The 16,492-nt window shown below is 46.3% G+C and overlaps 1 protein-coding gene across 1 annotated transcript in view; it reads right to left on the bottom strand.

The window, feature by feature from the left end:
• TTC23L (tetratricopeptide repeat domain 23 like) overlaps positions 1 to 16,492 on the bottom strand; it is a 126,760-nt gene that overhangs the window by 92,449 nt on the left and 17,819 nt on the right. Inside the window, exon 5 of the mRNA XM_063925444.1 lies at positions 4,681 to 4,837. Within this exon, the coding sequence (XP_063781514.1) occupies positions 4,681 to 4,837 (157 nt within the window). The remainder of the gene's footprint in view (positions 1 to 4,680; positions 4,838 to 16,492) is intronic.

Here is a 16,492-nt window from a genome sequence, read left to right as displayed (position 1 = left end):
ACTGCTATTGCTTGTGGGTCTCTCGACCTGGAACAATATTTCTGAAGCTTCTTGTTGAGACGTGATGCCATCATATCTACTTGAGGAACACCCCAACGATCTGCTACCACTGCAAAGACTTCTGGGTGGAGGCCCCATTCTCCTGGATGGAGATCGTGTCTGCTGAGGAAGTTTGCTTCCCAGTTGTCCACTCCCGGAATGAAAATTGCAGACAGAGCTTTTGCATGTCTTTCTGCCCAGAGGAGTATCTGTGTCACCTCTGCCATTGCCGCTCTGCTTTTTGTTCCGCCCTGGCGGTTTATGTAAGCTACTGTCGTTACATTGTCTGACTGGATCTGTATGGGACGACCATGAAGAAGGTGTGCCGCTTGATGAAGGCTGTTGTACACAGCTCTCAATTCCAGAATGTTTATGTGAAGGACTTCTTGACTTGACCATCGTCCTTTCCCCTTGCTCCCCAACCTTGGAGGCTCGCATCTGTGGTCACCAGGATCCAAGTCTGAGTCCTGAACCTACGTCCCTCCAGGAGGTGAGACTTTGAAGCCACCACAAGAGTGAAATAATGGCTTTTGTTGACAGGATTATCCTCCGGTGCATGTGTAGGTGCGATCCAGACCACTTGTCCAGTAGGTCCCATTGGAACACCCTGGCGTGGAATCGGCTAAATTGTAGAGCCTCGTAGGCCGATACCATCTTCCCCAGCAGGCGGATGCACTGATGAATCGATACGCGTGCTGGTTTTAAAACTTGTTTGACCATCCTCTGGATCTCCAGAGCCTTTTCCACCGGTAGGAATACTTTCTGTGCTTCCGTGTCCAATATCATTCCCAGAAATGATAACCTCATTGTGGGTTCCAATTGTGATTTTGGAAGGTTTATAATCCAACCGTGCTGTTGAAGCACCGTCAGTGAAAGTGCAATGTTCTGCACTAGTTTCTCCCTGGATCTCACTTTTATGAGGAGATCTTCCAAGTATGGGATGACTTTGACTCCTTTCTTGCAAAGAAGAACCATCATCTCTGCCATCACCTTGGTGAATATTCTCGGAGCCGTGGAGAGCCCGAAAGGCAATGTTTGGAACTGGTAGTGGCAGTCCTGCACCGCAAACCTCAGGTATGCCTGATGCGGCAGGTAGATGGGAACATGTAAATAAGCATCTTTGATGTCCATCGATACCAGAAATTCCTTTTCCTCCAAGCTGGAGATCACCGCTCTCAGGGATTCCATCTTGAATTTGTACCTTTTCAAATAAAGGTTCAGAGTCTTTAGGTTTAAAATCATTCTGACAGAGCCATACAGTTTCGACACTACAAACAGGCTTGAATAAAACCCTTTTTCCTGTTGTGACACAGGAACTAAGGAAATTGCGTTGTCTTGACATAATTTCTGTATTGCGTTCAGCACTTTTGCTCTGTCCTGAACAGAAGCTGGCAAGGCTGATTTGAAAAATCGGCATGGGGAAAAGTCCTGAAATTCCAATTTGTACCCTTGGGATACTATCTGCAATACCCAAGGATCCAAATCTGAGTGAACCCAGACCTGGCTGAAAGACAGTAGACGTGCCCCCACCCGATCGTACTCCCGCAGGGGAGCCCCAGCGTCATGCTGAGGTTTTAGCAGAAGTAGCTGTTGACTTCTGCTCCTGCTAGCCTGATGGTGTTGTAGATTTCTTTTTTTTTTACCTCTTCCTCGCCCTCTTCCTGCGAAGAAGGGGGTACCCTTTGCCTTTTTGGACTTGTTGGGCCGAAAGGATTGCATCGTATGAGAATGAAATCCTTTCCTAGGTGGAGCAGCTGCGGAAGGCAGAAATGCTGATTTGCCTGATGTAGTTGTTGAAATCATGGCATCCAGCTTGTCTCCAAAGAGGGCTTCTCCATTGTAAGGTAGCGCCTCAATATTCTTTTTTTATTCCGCATCAGCATTCCATTGGCGGATCCACAGCGCCCTGCGGGCTGAAATCGCCATAGCGGAGGATCTTGAACTCAGCAACCCAATATCCTTCATAGCTTCCACTAACCTGCAGCATCTTTGATATGGCTGAGAGTTAGGACTATTTCATCCCTGTCAGCTGTCTCTATGTTAACAAGCAAATTGTCAGACCATTTTTCAATAGAATTACATATGCACGCACAAGCAATGGTGGGCCTGAGCACCGTTCTGTTAGCCGTATATATGGATTTTAGGGTTGTTTTCTAATTTACAGTCAGCTGGATCTTTTAATGAGGCTGAACCAGGGGCAGGCAAAACAATTTTCTTAGACAGCCGAGAAACTGAGGTGTCTATCATTGGGGGTGTCTCCCATTTGTGCCTGTCTTCCTCAGGGAAAGGGTATGCTACATGTATCCTTCTGGGAAGGGCAGAGCCGGCCCTAACCAATAAGATGCCCTAGGAAAGATTTTGGCTGGTGCCCCCTAGCACTGCCGCTAGTTCTGCAGGAGATGCCTGGCATGAGTCAGCTGGCAGCTCTTCTAACATCGGGCACCTTTTGTTTATGAAAATGCATCTTATTTGCATTACTATGTGGATAGGATGCACAAGCAGCTTCTGCTGATTAAAATGATATGCAGCATGTCTATATTCTGTGTGCGACTGCGGCTGTATCTGCATACGAAATGCTAGATTACAGTGATTTCCAGGAATACACTGCAAAGTAGCATTTCGTATGCAGATACAGCCGCAGTCACACACAGAATATAGGCATGCCGCATATCATTTTAATCAGCAGAAGCTGCTGGTGCCCCTAAGCAGACCAATTGCCCTAGGCATTTGCCTAGTTTGCCTATGCCTAAGGCCGGCACTGGGGAAGGGTAAATTTCTTCTCAGGGTTAGTGCAGGATTCTTCAAAGAACGCATTCAAATCCTTTGAAGGAGGAAAAGTCACAACCTGCTTTTTATTTAATTTAAAATAATCATTTTCCTCTGGGACCAGTGTTGTTTCAGGATACTCCAACACTTCCTTTATAGCAACTATCATACATTGTATGCTTTTGGCTAATTTGGGGTCTACCCCTCTCAAATCCCCAGTGTCGACGTCAGAGTTGGAATCTGTGTCTGTGTCCCCTTGCATTATCTGGGCCAGAGACCTTTTCTGGGAACTGGATGGGACTCGAGTGGATGATATGGAGGGGTCAGTAAACAGTACATCTTCCACAGACTGCCTCCAATATTTAGTCTGTTGTTCAGAATCAGAGAATTTCTTTGCAAGCATTGACATATTCTTTTGCGACATTCTCAGCCACTCCGGCTCCTTCTGAGAGGGAAGGTCCACCACATTACCCTCTTGTGCATCTAAAGTGGATTCTTCCTGGGAAGAACCCTCCCCAATGTCTGACATGTTACACACACACACACACACACACACACACACACACACACACACACACACACACACACACATCCCTATCATACAGGGGAGCTATTGGGGACAGACCCACACTAAAGTCTGCCAGAGAGACACAGGGGGATCTGCCAGTCCACACACTGCTCCTTATTGTGAATTGTGGAAATATTACCCACTTACAGCGCATATACCAATAATAGGCCCACAGACCTAATTATGATGAACACTCTCTGCCCCTTCTATAACACCCTGCACTTGTATCAGCGTTGTCATGAGGAGAAACAGCGTTCAGGAGCTTCACACTGGAGTTTATGCAGGAGAAAATGGCACCCAGTGAGTGTTCTGGCAAGTCTGAAGAGGAGCCCCGCCCTTCAGCCTCAGCAATGTAATATTTATACTGGCTGGTGATAGCACATCAGCGGCTGTACATGTATGTACCCTTTTTGCCAGTGAGAGTAAGGTTTTAAAACATGCCCTCAGAGCGCGCCCCACGCCCCCCGCGCTCTGCACCCTTGTGCTGAGAGACATGGCGCGCAGCTTCCCGCCGCTGCGCGTGTACCTGTATGCCGCCAACGATGACCGGAGGATCCCCACTCTGCAGGACTCCGGTAATATACTCACCAGCCTTCTGACTTCTGGCTCTGTTAGGGGGTGGCAGCAGTGCTGTGGGAGTGAACGCTGGCCAGGCTTGGGCTGTGTTCAGTACCCTTCAGGAGCTAATGGTGTCCTGTCAGCGGAAGCAGAACCATTAACTAATTGAGAAGTTGGTTCCTACTTCCCCCCCTAAGTCCCACGAAGCAGGGAAGCTGTTGTCAGCAGCTTCCCTGTAAAATAAAAAACCTAACAAAGTGTTTTCCAGTCTCCTGGGCACATTTTCTAAACTGAGGTCTGGAGGAGGGGCATAGAGGGAGGAGCCAGTTCACACTGTTGAAAAGTCTTAAAGTGCCAAAGGCTCCTGCGGAACCGTCTATACCCTATGATACTAAAAGGGACCCCAGCATCCTCTAGGACGTAAGAGAAATGAACTTTATGTGAATAAGTCTGCTCATTATATACCCCTGGTGTCCTGACTGCTTGGTCTCCATATCTGTCATGTCTCCACATATTGCTATTACCACACATTTAGCCTCTGTAATATTCCCAAAATGGCTGCCTCGTGGGATGGCTGAGTGATCAGCAAAACTGATGATTATGTGGGTATGTTGTATTTCATGTTTGATACACCCACTGTAACCATGACAGTGTGCCCAAGATGGCTGCTTCCTTTGTAGAATGTTTTTTCCTGTATTTGTGATTGACAACGTACATACATTTTGTGATATATTATTATTAAAGGATATTTATTTTGCAGCAGGTGTGCCATGCCCAATGTATAGTAAATAGTCACCAGCGTGCTTAAGATTTCTCTTTTTTCTTCCACAGATTTGGACGTAGCAACCCCTCGGAGCAGGATATTTTTGGCCGATTCGGCATGCTGTCTGGCCTGGACTGGTAGCTCTAGAGAAGATCAATTACAGAATAAAGAATTACTCAATAATAAAAAAACAATAATCTAAGTATTACTACACAATCAACATATAACATATGGGTTATGTTTTTGCATTTTTAGTGTAATAAAGAGGTAAACAACAAGCACTACAGAAAGGAATGGGGGAAGAAAAAGAAAAAAAACAGCAAGAAAAACAAACAAACCAACAGCTTGATTGTAATAACCCAATGAGCTTCTGTCGTGCTAAGGAATAAACAGTCCGTTTCTATGCAGCCATGTTTTCTTACTGACGTATAAACACTGGAAATTCCATTAACCTCATAAAAACTTGAAAGTGGGACATTCAGGATCAATGGGGAGATTTCTCAAACCTTCTAAAGAGGACAAGAGGAAGTGTTGCCCATAGCAACCAATCAGATTCTAGCTCTGATTTTAGACTGTACTAGATAAATGGTAGCTGGAATCTGATTGGCTGCTATAGACAACACCTCAGGCTGTGTACCTAGGTCATCCATGGTATGCTGTGGTTACACGTTTTGCTTCATGTAGTAAAGACCTCACATCTAACACCATGGAAAAGATATAAACTGCAGAACAATGCTTTCGAAAATAGTTTAGGTCAGTCAATGGTCTTTCATGTCTTGTATGAGTTTCCATGCAGAAACGGTCACCATGTTTAACGTAAGATATCTTCTGGTACAGATAGTGTTTGAATGCAGATCAATCTTATGGCCCCCATACATCTGCAATATATTGGGGCAATGCCCTGATCCCCCGACGGCAAGTCAGGGGATCAGGGATATTAAACATGTTTTATATTCCCGATCCCCCGATCCCGACTGCTTTCAGTCGGAATCGGGTAATTAGGCATTTTTAGCATGTTTAATTTCTCTCCTGGGCGAGGGACCTATGTGAATGAATCTCGGAATAAATATATATTACTGCCAGCAGCTCAAATACGATGTAGTTACGAGACTGGCAATCCGGATCCCAACGGTCAGCATACCGACGCCAGGATCCCCACCCCCGGTCTCGCATACCCAACGCGCTCCAATTGTTATTCCACTACCTTATGTACTTTTAAGAGTTCCCCACATCTCTCAGACCTTAAACTCATTTGGGCAGACCAAATTAATTCTGTTCAATGATACCAGGTGCCGTAACTGAGGTGGTACGACATGCGCCACCACACAGTGCATCTCAAGGCAGGGGGCGCTGCTCTGCCGTACCTGTCAATTTTCTGTTTTAAGCAATTTTAATTTAAAACTTCCTCTTCTTTAACCCCTGGCATTACCCGGCTGACCCTCATCTCCCCCTCAAGTCCCTAGGCACCTTCAGTCACATGTGCAGCATGGATGGTGTAATGGTTAGCATTACTGCCTCACAGCAATGAGGTCATGGGTTCAATTCCCACCATGGCCCTAACTGTGTGGAGTTTGTATACTCTCCCCTATTTATAGAAATTTTTCCAACTACATCATGTTTATGATTATTTTGAAACTGTTGGTTTAACATTATAAAATTAAATTATCCTTAGCGGTGCAGGCAAACACAACCTTTTGCTTCATATTCTCCCCGTACTTGCGTGGGTTTCCTCCGGGTACTCCGGTTTCCTCCCACAATTCAAAAATATACCTGTAGGTTAATTGACTCCCAACAAAATTAACCCTAGTGTGAATGTGGATTGATGTGTATGGCCAAATATTCTCTGTGAAGCGCTATGGAATATGTGTGCGCTATATAAATAACTGGTAATAACAATAATAAATGCTCCTTAATCTAAGACACACATTTCAAAATACTGTCATACTTCCCATACAGGAGCAAATAGGTCATGGGTTTGAATCTGGGGTACGACAGTATTTTGAAACGTGCTTTAAATAAAGGAAGATGTGACTGAAGGTCCTGGGTATGACCGCTAGGTAATGTCTTATTTAAACTAAAGGATCATGTAACTAAATGACAAACAGCTCTCAAATTAAGTTCATAAATGATGGTATAAGAGGATTGGTGTCCAAATCCATTTCTTGGGAGTGTTCTGTAAGGAGATGTAATCATGTTACCGGCGGTCTGGATCCCCGCCGGTCAGTATACTGATGCCGGAATCCCGACCACTGGAAATCCCGACAGTCAGCATGCCAACTAACAGGGACTATTCCTACTTGAGGGTGTCCATGTCACCCATAAAGTGGGAATGGGAATAGAACCTGTGGCGAGCGCAGCAAGCCATCGTGCATACAAATTCAGCACTCACCTAATATTACCACTTCAGACTGTAATTCATCTGAATTCAGGGAATGTTAGTTCCCCTTCACGGCCATTCCCATTTGGTCAGTCCCTACACCGACTTTCAAAATTCTCAGGCATCTTTTGGACCTTAAATACATAGGGGAACATTTACTAAGCAGTGATAAGAGCAGAGAAGTGAGCCAGTGGAGAAGTTGCCCATGGCAACCAATCAGCACTAACGTAACATCTATAATTTGCATACTTCAAAATGATACAGAGCTGCTGATTGGTTGATGGGGCCAATTCTCCACTGGCTCACTTCTCCGCTCTTATCACTGCTTAGTAAATGTCCCCCTTAGTATGCTATGTGATGCCCCTTGCCACATATATATCATGTGGGAAGAAGCATCATAACTAGAGCTTTCACTGGGCACTAGAGCTCACCATATGTCCCTGTTTGAAAAATATTTGGGGGGCGGAAGGGGATAGGTGCCAATGCTTTTTCTGGCCCAGAGTATCAAAATGTCTTGTTTCCGTTACGGCTCTGAATGACACTCATTAGAATTTTTTTGTATCATGGTCTTCATATTGTACAGCGCTGCATAATATCTGGGCGCTTTATAAATAGATCATAATAATAACCAAATGAATCCACAGGGTTCACTTACCTCTGTGTGACCTGCCATTAGAGCAAAGAGTAGTCAACGAAGGTGTAACTAGGGCTGGTCAGTACAGACAAGTTTGGAAGGAGGAATAAAATCAAATTAGGAAAATAAAGATCAGGTAGTGGAGGACGAGGGAACAGCAAAAATATATAATTTGAAAAGATGCAATAGTGTCTGGGAATGTGACTGTACTATAAGGGTACAAATTCCCTATGTATATTGACACTAGTATAAGGCTCTTAAACATTTCATATTGTACTACTTGTATCATGAGCATAGTGAAAGGTGATCATGGCATGGTGAAATAGGGGGTGAAAAGGGATGATGCCTAAATTCAGATTACCATGCTAGGTGTCCAGGATATAAAGTGGTTACTGTCTACTCTAGAAACATCTCTGAAAGGTGAAAGTAATGGAAGCTCATGCACATCTATATACTATAATACCTATGGAAATCATTGCTGTTTAGAAATCTTGCACTAGATGGCAGTATGGTTCTTTACATTCCTGAACTTAGATATGTAACGAATCCGATACAGTGTCCTCTTTCACCAGGACAATGCTCTCTGCCAAACTGCAGAAAAAGTTCAGAAATGGTTTGATGAACATGATGAAGAGTTCAGCGTATTGCATACCTCCCAACATGACCCTCTCCAGGAGGGACAGAATGCTCTGCTCCTGGACTTCTCTTTTAATGTATGATTGCCATCACCTGTGCCGAAACAACTTTCTTATCCATGAGCCTGTTCAACACAGGTGATGCAAATAATAAATTAAGAAAAAAGTCCAGAAACAGAGCATTGTGTCCCTCCTGGACAGGGTCATGTTGGGAGATATTGTATTGACTTGGCCTCAAAATCCTCAGATCTCAGTCTATTGAGCATCTATGGCAGTGGTTCTCAAACTCGGTCCTCAGGACCCCACACAGTTCATGTTTCCCAGGTCACCCAGCAGGTGCACATGTGTACTCATTACTCACTGACACATTTTAAAAGATCCACAGGTGGAGCTAATTATTCCACTTTGGATTCTGTGAGGAGACCTGGAAAACATGAACTGTTTAGGGTCCTAAGGACCAAGTTTGAGAACCTATTGGGCCCTACACATTTAAAGATCCGCCGCCGAGCTGGCGACAGGGGGGGGGGGGGGGGGGGGCAGTAACGGGGGGAGTGAAGTTTCTTCACTCCTCCCGTCACCCGGCTCCATAGAAGTTCAGGCTAATATGGACGATATCGTCCATATCGGCCTGCATGCACAGCTGACGGGGCCGCGCATCGTTCATCGCTGGTGCCTCCACACTGACAGATATGAACGGTATCTCATTCATTAATGAACAAGATCGTTCATATCTTGCAGTCAGATCGCCCAGTGTGTAGGGCCTATATGATCTCTGGGATGTGCCGGAAACACAAGTCTGAGCCATGGAGGCCCCACAACACAACCTACCAGACTTAAAGGATCTGCAGCTAACGCCTTGATGCGAGATACCACTGGGCACCGTTCCTTCATTGTGGAGTCCATACATAGATGGGTCTGAGTTGTTTTGGCAGCACAAGGGGCATAATATTAGGCAGGTGGTTTTAATGTTGCGGCTGATTGATGTACATATACAATTACACATATAGTGCACAAATACTGAGCATGGTTTTAAGGAGAGTATGCTAATAATGGTATCCGGACTCCAGGTCGACACCAATTAGGTTGACACCAGTTGGTCGACACATCTTAGGTCGATGCCTGAAATAGGTCGACATGGCCAAAAGTTCAACATGAACAAGGTCGACATGGAAAAAGGTCGACATGAGTTTTTCTCTTTTTTCTTCTTCATTTTTTTAACTTTTTCATACTTTACGATCCACGTGGACTACAATTGGGAATGGTAACCTGTGCCGAGCGCAGCGGTAGCGGAGCAAGACACCTTGCCCGAAGCATGGTGAGCCATGCGAGGGGACACGGTGCACTAACTGAGGTTCCCGGTCACATTACAGAGAAAACGACACCAAAAAAACATTAAAAAAGTTATGTCAACCTTTTTCCATGTCGACCTTGTTCATGTTGACCTTTTGTCCGTGTTGACCTATTTCAAGTGCCGACCGAAGGTGTGTCGACCTAAGTTGTGTCGACCTAATTGGTGTTGACTCTGAGCCCCAGACCCGCTAATAATTCACATTAGTCTCTATGACAGTGGAGCTTAGACCCTTTGGGGAGGATGTATGAAGCAGTAAAAAGAGTGGAGAAGTGTTTAACCAATCCGCTGCTAGCTATAATTTTATAAGATGCACTTGATAAATGGGCAACTTCTTGGAGAAAACGGAATAACCTGTGGAAACCGATGCAAACATGGAAAGAATATAGAAACTCCACATTATAGGGCTCTGGTCAGTATTGAACCTATGGCCCCAGCCAGGGCTGTATTATCCATAAGGCTGGCTAGGCTGACACCTAGGGGCCCCACAGGGAATAGGGGCCCTTTAAAACAGTTATTATTTATACAATTGAAAAAAAGAACAAATGGCTTCCAACATATACCAGCACAAGGAGGCCTGGCACTACCTGCTCAGCAAAGGGATGCAGAGCAGGTAGGCGCCAGGCTGGAGAGGCGCTCTCCCTGCTCTGCATCCCTGTGCTGCACCTGGGGCCCCTGCTGCTGCTGCCAGCTGCTGTGCCTGTCACACCATTTGACAGGCAGCAGCGTCGGCAACTTGAAGCTTCCCCCTACCCCCCTGCAGTGTCCATCCGTGTCCTGGCTGAACAGGGGGCAGAGCTACACAGCACTGAGGGGCAGAGCTACACGGCACCAGGCTGCAGGAGGACAGAAACTGCTACAGATCCAGCCAGCCAGATTGTATGTTGAAGGTGAAAGTGTGGGAATGTGTGTGTGACTGTGTATCTATGTGCATGCATGTATGTATGTATGTATGTGTGTGTGTGTGTGTGTGTGTGTGTGTGTTTCTATGTGTATCTATTTGTATGTATTTGTATTGTATCTATATATGTATGTGTATCTATTTGTATGTATGTGTGTATATGTGCATGTGGGAGGGCATAATTTCTATAATGGGCACTTCTGAGGGCATTATATATAATCGGCGCTACTACAGGGGCTATTATGCGTATAATCGACGCTACTACAGGGGCTATTATGCATATAACCAGCGCTACTACAGAAGCTATTATGTGTATAACCGGCACTACTACAGAAGCTATTATGTGTATAACTGACCCTACTACAGGGGCTATTATTCGTATAACCTGCGCTACTACAGGGGTTATTATGTGTATAACCGACACTACTACAGGGGCTATTATGTCTATAACCGGCGCTACTACAGGGGCTATTATGCGTATAACCGGCGCTACTATAGGGGCTATCATTCGTATAACCGGCACTACTACAGGGGCTATCATACGTATAACCGGCGCTACTACAGGGGCTATTATGCATATAACCGGCGCTAATACAGGGGCTATTATGCAAAGGAAGATTGTGGTTGTGTGGACTAGATGGCGCTATCGTTCAAGCAGTGATGGTGAATGTGAGATAGTAATAAAAATACTTAGCTGTACTGTATAGATCCTGATGGATTACCAGAGACGTTCTGTATCCAAGTTTTTGATGGCAAACTCAACAATATGCAAGGAAATATAAAAACAGAAGTACACAATGGGGGTCATTCCGAGTTGTTCGCTCACTAGCAGATTTTAGCAGCATTGTACACGCTAGGCCGCCGCCCTCTGGGAGTGTATCTTAGCTTAGCAGAATTGCGAACGAAAGATTAGCAGAATTGCGATTAGAAAATTCTTAGCAGTTTCTGAGTAGCTTGAGACTTACTCCTACACTGCGATCAGCTCAGCCCGTTTCGTTCCTGGTTTGACGTCACAAACACGCCCTGCGTTCGGCCAGCCACTCCCCCGTTTCTCCAGACACTCCCGCGTTTTATCCTGGCACGCCTGCATTTTTCCACACACTCCCTGAAAACGTTCAGTTTCCGCCCAGAAACACCCACTTCCTGTAAATCACACTACGATCACTTCAACGATGAAAATTCTTAGTTCGGACGTGAGTAAATCTACTAAGTTTTGTGCTAAAATACTTAGCGCATGCGCACTGCGTACCATGCGCATGCGCATTTTTGCCTTAATAGCTCCGTTGCGAAAATCGGCAATGAGCGAACAACTCGGAATGACCCTCAATGTGTAGTAATGTTGTGATAAATAACACGTGAGAAAAGATCTTCATCAATGTTTGCTGGCGTACCTCACTTACAATGTGAAAATACGTATAAAGGTACGTATAGAGGCACCGTGATGGGGATCTTCACTTCCGGCTGTGACCTGCCGCTCTCGTCCTCCAGGGTTACACAGTAGTGAAGAAGACCTCTGGTGAGTGTGAGACACCCAACAGCCATCCTCGTGTGTCAGGTGGACTAAGCAGGACCTACAGACCCATCACGGTGCCTCCTCCTCACTCACTGATACATGAGAGACACAGTGACCAGAAGATCCTGTCTTCTTTCATTCCCTAAACCGGGAGCCGTGAGTGCCGCCGACTATTCTATTTATTTGTGGGCATCCAATCCATGGTTGTTACCGGGAAGGCACCGGCATCATTTCCAAGTTAGCCACGGAATGGAGTGCTGCTGATCTCTACAGTATACACACATATATATATATATATATATATATATATATATTGTCATAGAAGCACTGGTAAAGTGATAAGAAACCCCCAGGAAATGTCTGTTTCTGCTAAACAGACTTGATTAGAGTTTGGCCTTTAACTAAAAGTCAGATAAGGGGTCCTGGGGGTATGGGTGTGAGAGAGAAGGGAGCGCTCCACCCGTAGGTATTTAGGCCTTCAGCCTGAGAGCAGGCTAATGAGTGCCTTGACCTGTAAAAGGCTGATCTAAGCTGTGTCAGGGCTTGGCTCAGGTTCTCACTGCCTGGGAAAACAGGCAGCAAGCCGGATATGAACTGACTGTAAGTACTGTGGTATGCCTATGTTAGCGATAGGGGCATTAAGTCCTACCACTGTGAGACAGGGAATCTACGATGTTTAGCTAGTGTCCAGACGGTCTAGGATTTATCATTATGTTTTGTTTTTGTACAGCACAATAAAACTATCCACGGCTGTGTGTTTGGAGGTGCCCATCTAACCCAGGAGAGGAGAGAAATTATCGAAAATCTAAAAATGTATTCACATACAAATGTATATATGGTTTATTAAATCTATTTTTTTATCTGCCTGTGTACATACATTTCTTTATGTGCGCAATGATTTGTGGTACAGATAAGACAGTGACATTATCAGAATGAGAATAATAGGATTTTGGTACTTACCGGTAAATCCTTTTCTCCTAGTCCGTAGAGCAGTCTTTTTCAACCAGTGTGCCGTGGCACACTAGTGTGCCGCGACCATTTGCAAAGTGTGCCGCGGAGCCAGAGAAGCGTCCTGCACCTTCAGAATGAATTGTTGGCGCGGGCTCTTCTTAAAGGATCAGTCATGCTCCGGCCATGACCTATGCCTTGGTGACGCGGCGGTGTGATATCATAGGTCACCGCCACCGCATCTCATCACTCAGCCAGCCCACCCGCATACACAACTTCCAGTTCCTGCCTGCATCCACAGCTTTCCTTGCTCACCCACATCCACACCTGCCCGACCGCTGCTCAGTATTTGCAGCACTCCACTATGAATAACCCCCGCCACTGAGGGACAGGGAGGAGGACAGCTGACCGGTAGGGGCTAATATTTGTTATGTTATTTCTCCTGTGGGGAGCAATAGGATTTATGGGGGGAACAATGTGAATAATTAATGTGGGAAGCAATATGATTTATGTAGGGAGCAACATGATTTATGTGGGGAGCAATGTGATTGTATTTTCTGTGTAGGCCAATGTGTGTGTGGATTTTTTTTTTTTTTTTACTGTGAGGGCCAATGTGTGTTTTTATTTTTGTTTTCCTGTGGGTGAACTGATGGTGTGCCTTGGCAATTTTAAAATATTGTTCGGTGTGCCGCGAGTAAAAAAAGGTTGAAAATCACTGCCGTAGAGGATGCTGGGGACTCCAAAAGGACCATGGGGTATAGACGGGATCCGCAGGAGCTTGGGCACACTGAAAAGACTTAAGACTGGGTGGGAACTGGCTCCTCCCTCTATGCCCGTCCTCCAGACCTCAGTTATAGGAACTGTGCCCAGGAGAGACGGACATTTTGAGGAAAGGAATTTTGTGTAAACTAAGGGCTACAAACATACCAGCCCACACCACAACCATACCGTACAACCGGAGTAACAGTAAACCAGATAACAGTATGAAAAAACAACAGCAACAAGCTGAAACCAGAAATACACAACCCGTGTATAAACTAAGTGAACCGACAAGAGAACACCGCAAGAAACAGTCCGCACTGGGATGGGCGCCCAGCATCCTCTATGGAATAGGAGAAAAGGATTTACCTGTAAGTACCAAAATCCTATTTTCTCTTACGTCCTAGAGGATGCTGGGGACTCCAAAAGGACCATGGGGTTTATACCAAAGCTCCAGACCGGGCAGGAGAGTGCGGACGACTCTGCAGCACCAACTGAGCAAACTCAAGGTCCTCGTCAGCCAGGGTATCAAACTTATAGAACTTGGCAAAAGTGTTTGAACCCGACCAAGTAGCCGCTCGACAGAGCTGTAAAGCCGAGACGCCCCGGGCAGCCACCCAAGACGAGCCCACCTTCCTGGTAGAATGGGCTTTAACCGACTTCGGCACCGGTAATCCGGCCGAAGAGTGAGCCTGCTGAATCGTACTACAAATCCAGCGTGTAATAGTCTTTTTTGAAGCAGGATGACCAATCTTGTTGGAAGCGTACAGGACAAACAGTGCCTGTTTTCCTGGCAACCGCCGTACGGGCGACGTAGATCTTCAACGCCCTCACTACATCCAGAGACCTTGGAACTGTCGCAGCATCCCTGGCCACCGGTACCACAATAGGTTGATTAATGTGAAACGAGGAGACCACCTTTGGTAAAAATTGTTGACGAGTCCTCAATTCTGCCCTATCCGAATGAAAGACCAAGTACGGACTTTTATGAGATAAGACCGCCAACTCAGACACCCGCCTGGCAGAAGCCAGTGCCAACAACATGACTACCTTCCAGGTGAGAAACTTCAACTCAACCTTACGCAAAGGCTCAAACCAGGAAGACATGAGAAACTGTAAGACCACGTCCAGATCCCATGGGGCCACAGGAGGCACAAACAGAGGATTGATATGCAAAACTCCTTTCACGAACGTCTGAACCTCCGGGAGGGCAGCCAGTTCTCTTTGAAAGAAAATAGAAAATGCCAAAATCTGCACCTTGATGGAGCCCAACTTCAGGCCTGCATCCACACCAGCCTGCAAAAAGTGGAGAAAACGCCCCAAAAAAAATTCTTCAGCAGGAGCCTTTTTAAACTTACACCAGTGAACATACTTCTTCCAAATACGGTGATAATGCTTCGCCGTAACCTCCTTCCTAGCCCTGAGGAGAGTAGGTATGACCTCTCCTGGAATACCTTTACGAGCTAAGATCTGGCGCTCAACTTCCATGCCGTCAAACGCAGCCGCGGTAAGTCTGGAAACACGCATGGACCCTGCAACAACAGGTCCTCTCTTAGAGGAAGCGGCCAAGGATCTTCCCCTAGTAATTCCTGAAGATCCGGATACCAGGCCCTTCTTGGCCAATCTGGAACTACGAGAATCGCCTGAACCCTTGCTCGCCGAATGATCCCCAGTACCTTTGGAATGAGAGGAAGTGGAGGGAACACATACACCGACTTGAACACCCACGGAGACACCAGGGCATCCACCGCACTGGCTTGGGGGTCCCTTGACCTGGAACAATACCTCGGAAGCTTCTTGTTGAGACGAGACGCCATCATGTCTATCAGAGGGAGTCCCCAACGCTTTGTCACTTCTGCAAACACCTCTTGATGAAGAGCCCACTCTCCCGGATGGAGATCGTGTTTGCTGAGGAAGTCTGCTTCCCAGTTGTCTACTCCCGGAAGGAAGACTGCTGACAGGGCGCTCAGGTGTTGTTCCGCCCAGCAAAGGATTCTTGTGGCCTCCGCCATTGCCGCTCTGCTCCTTGTGCCGCCTTGACGGTTGATATGTGCCACCGCTGTGATGTTGTCTGACTGTACCAGCACAGGTCGACCCTGAAGAAGGCTTCTTGCTTGTAGCAGGCCGTTGTAAATGGCTTTTAACTCGAGAACATTTATGTAGAGACCCGCTTCCTGGAACGACCATCTCCCCTGGAAGTTCCTGTCTTGGGTGACTGCACCCCAGCCCCGGAGACTCGCATCTGTCGTCAGAAGTACCCAATCCAGGATACCGAACCGGTGTCCCTCTAGGAGGTGAGACCCTTGTAGCCACCACAGGAGGGAAATTCTGGCTCTGGGAGATAGACTTATCTTCCGGTGCATGTGCAGGTGAGACCCAGACCATTTGCTCAGCAAGTCCACTGAAACACCCGGGCATGAAACCTGCCGAACGGAATGGTTTCGTACGTCGCCACCATCTTCCCCAGAACGCGCGTACATTGATGGATGGACACAGTCTTCGGCTTCAGAAGTTCCCTGACCAACAACTGCAGTTCTAGAGCCTTTTCTTGTGGAAGAAAAATTCTCTGTATCTCCGTGTCGAGAATCATGCCCAGAAAAGACAGCCGGGTGCTCGGAATCAACTGAGATTTTGGTAAATTTAGCAGCCAACCGTGCTGTCGAAGCACTGACAGCACCAAGTC

This window comes from Pseudophryne corroboree, chromosome 1, assembly GCF_028390025.1.
Source record: "Pseudophryne corroboree isolate aPseCor3 chromosome 1, aPseCor3.hap2, whole genome shotgun sequence".
Lineage (NCBI taxonomy): Eukaryota > Metazoa > Chordata > Amphibia > Anura > Myobatrachidae > Pseudophryne > Pseudophryne corroboree.
Note: the sequence above shows the minus strand (reverse complement) of the source record. Positions and strands in the feature narration are given on the sequence as shown.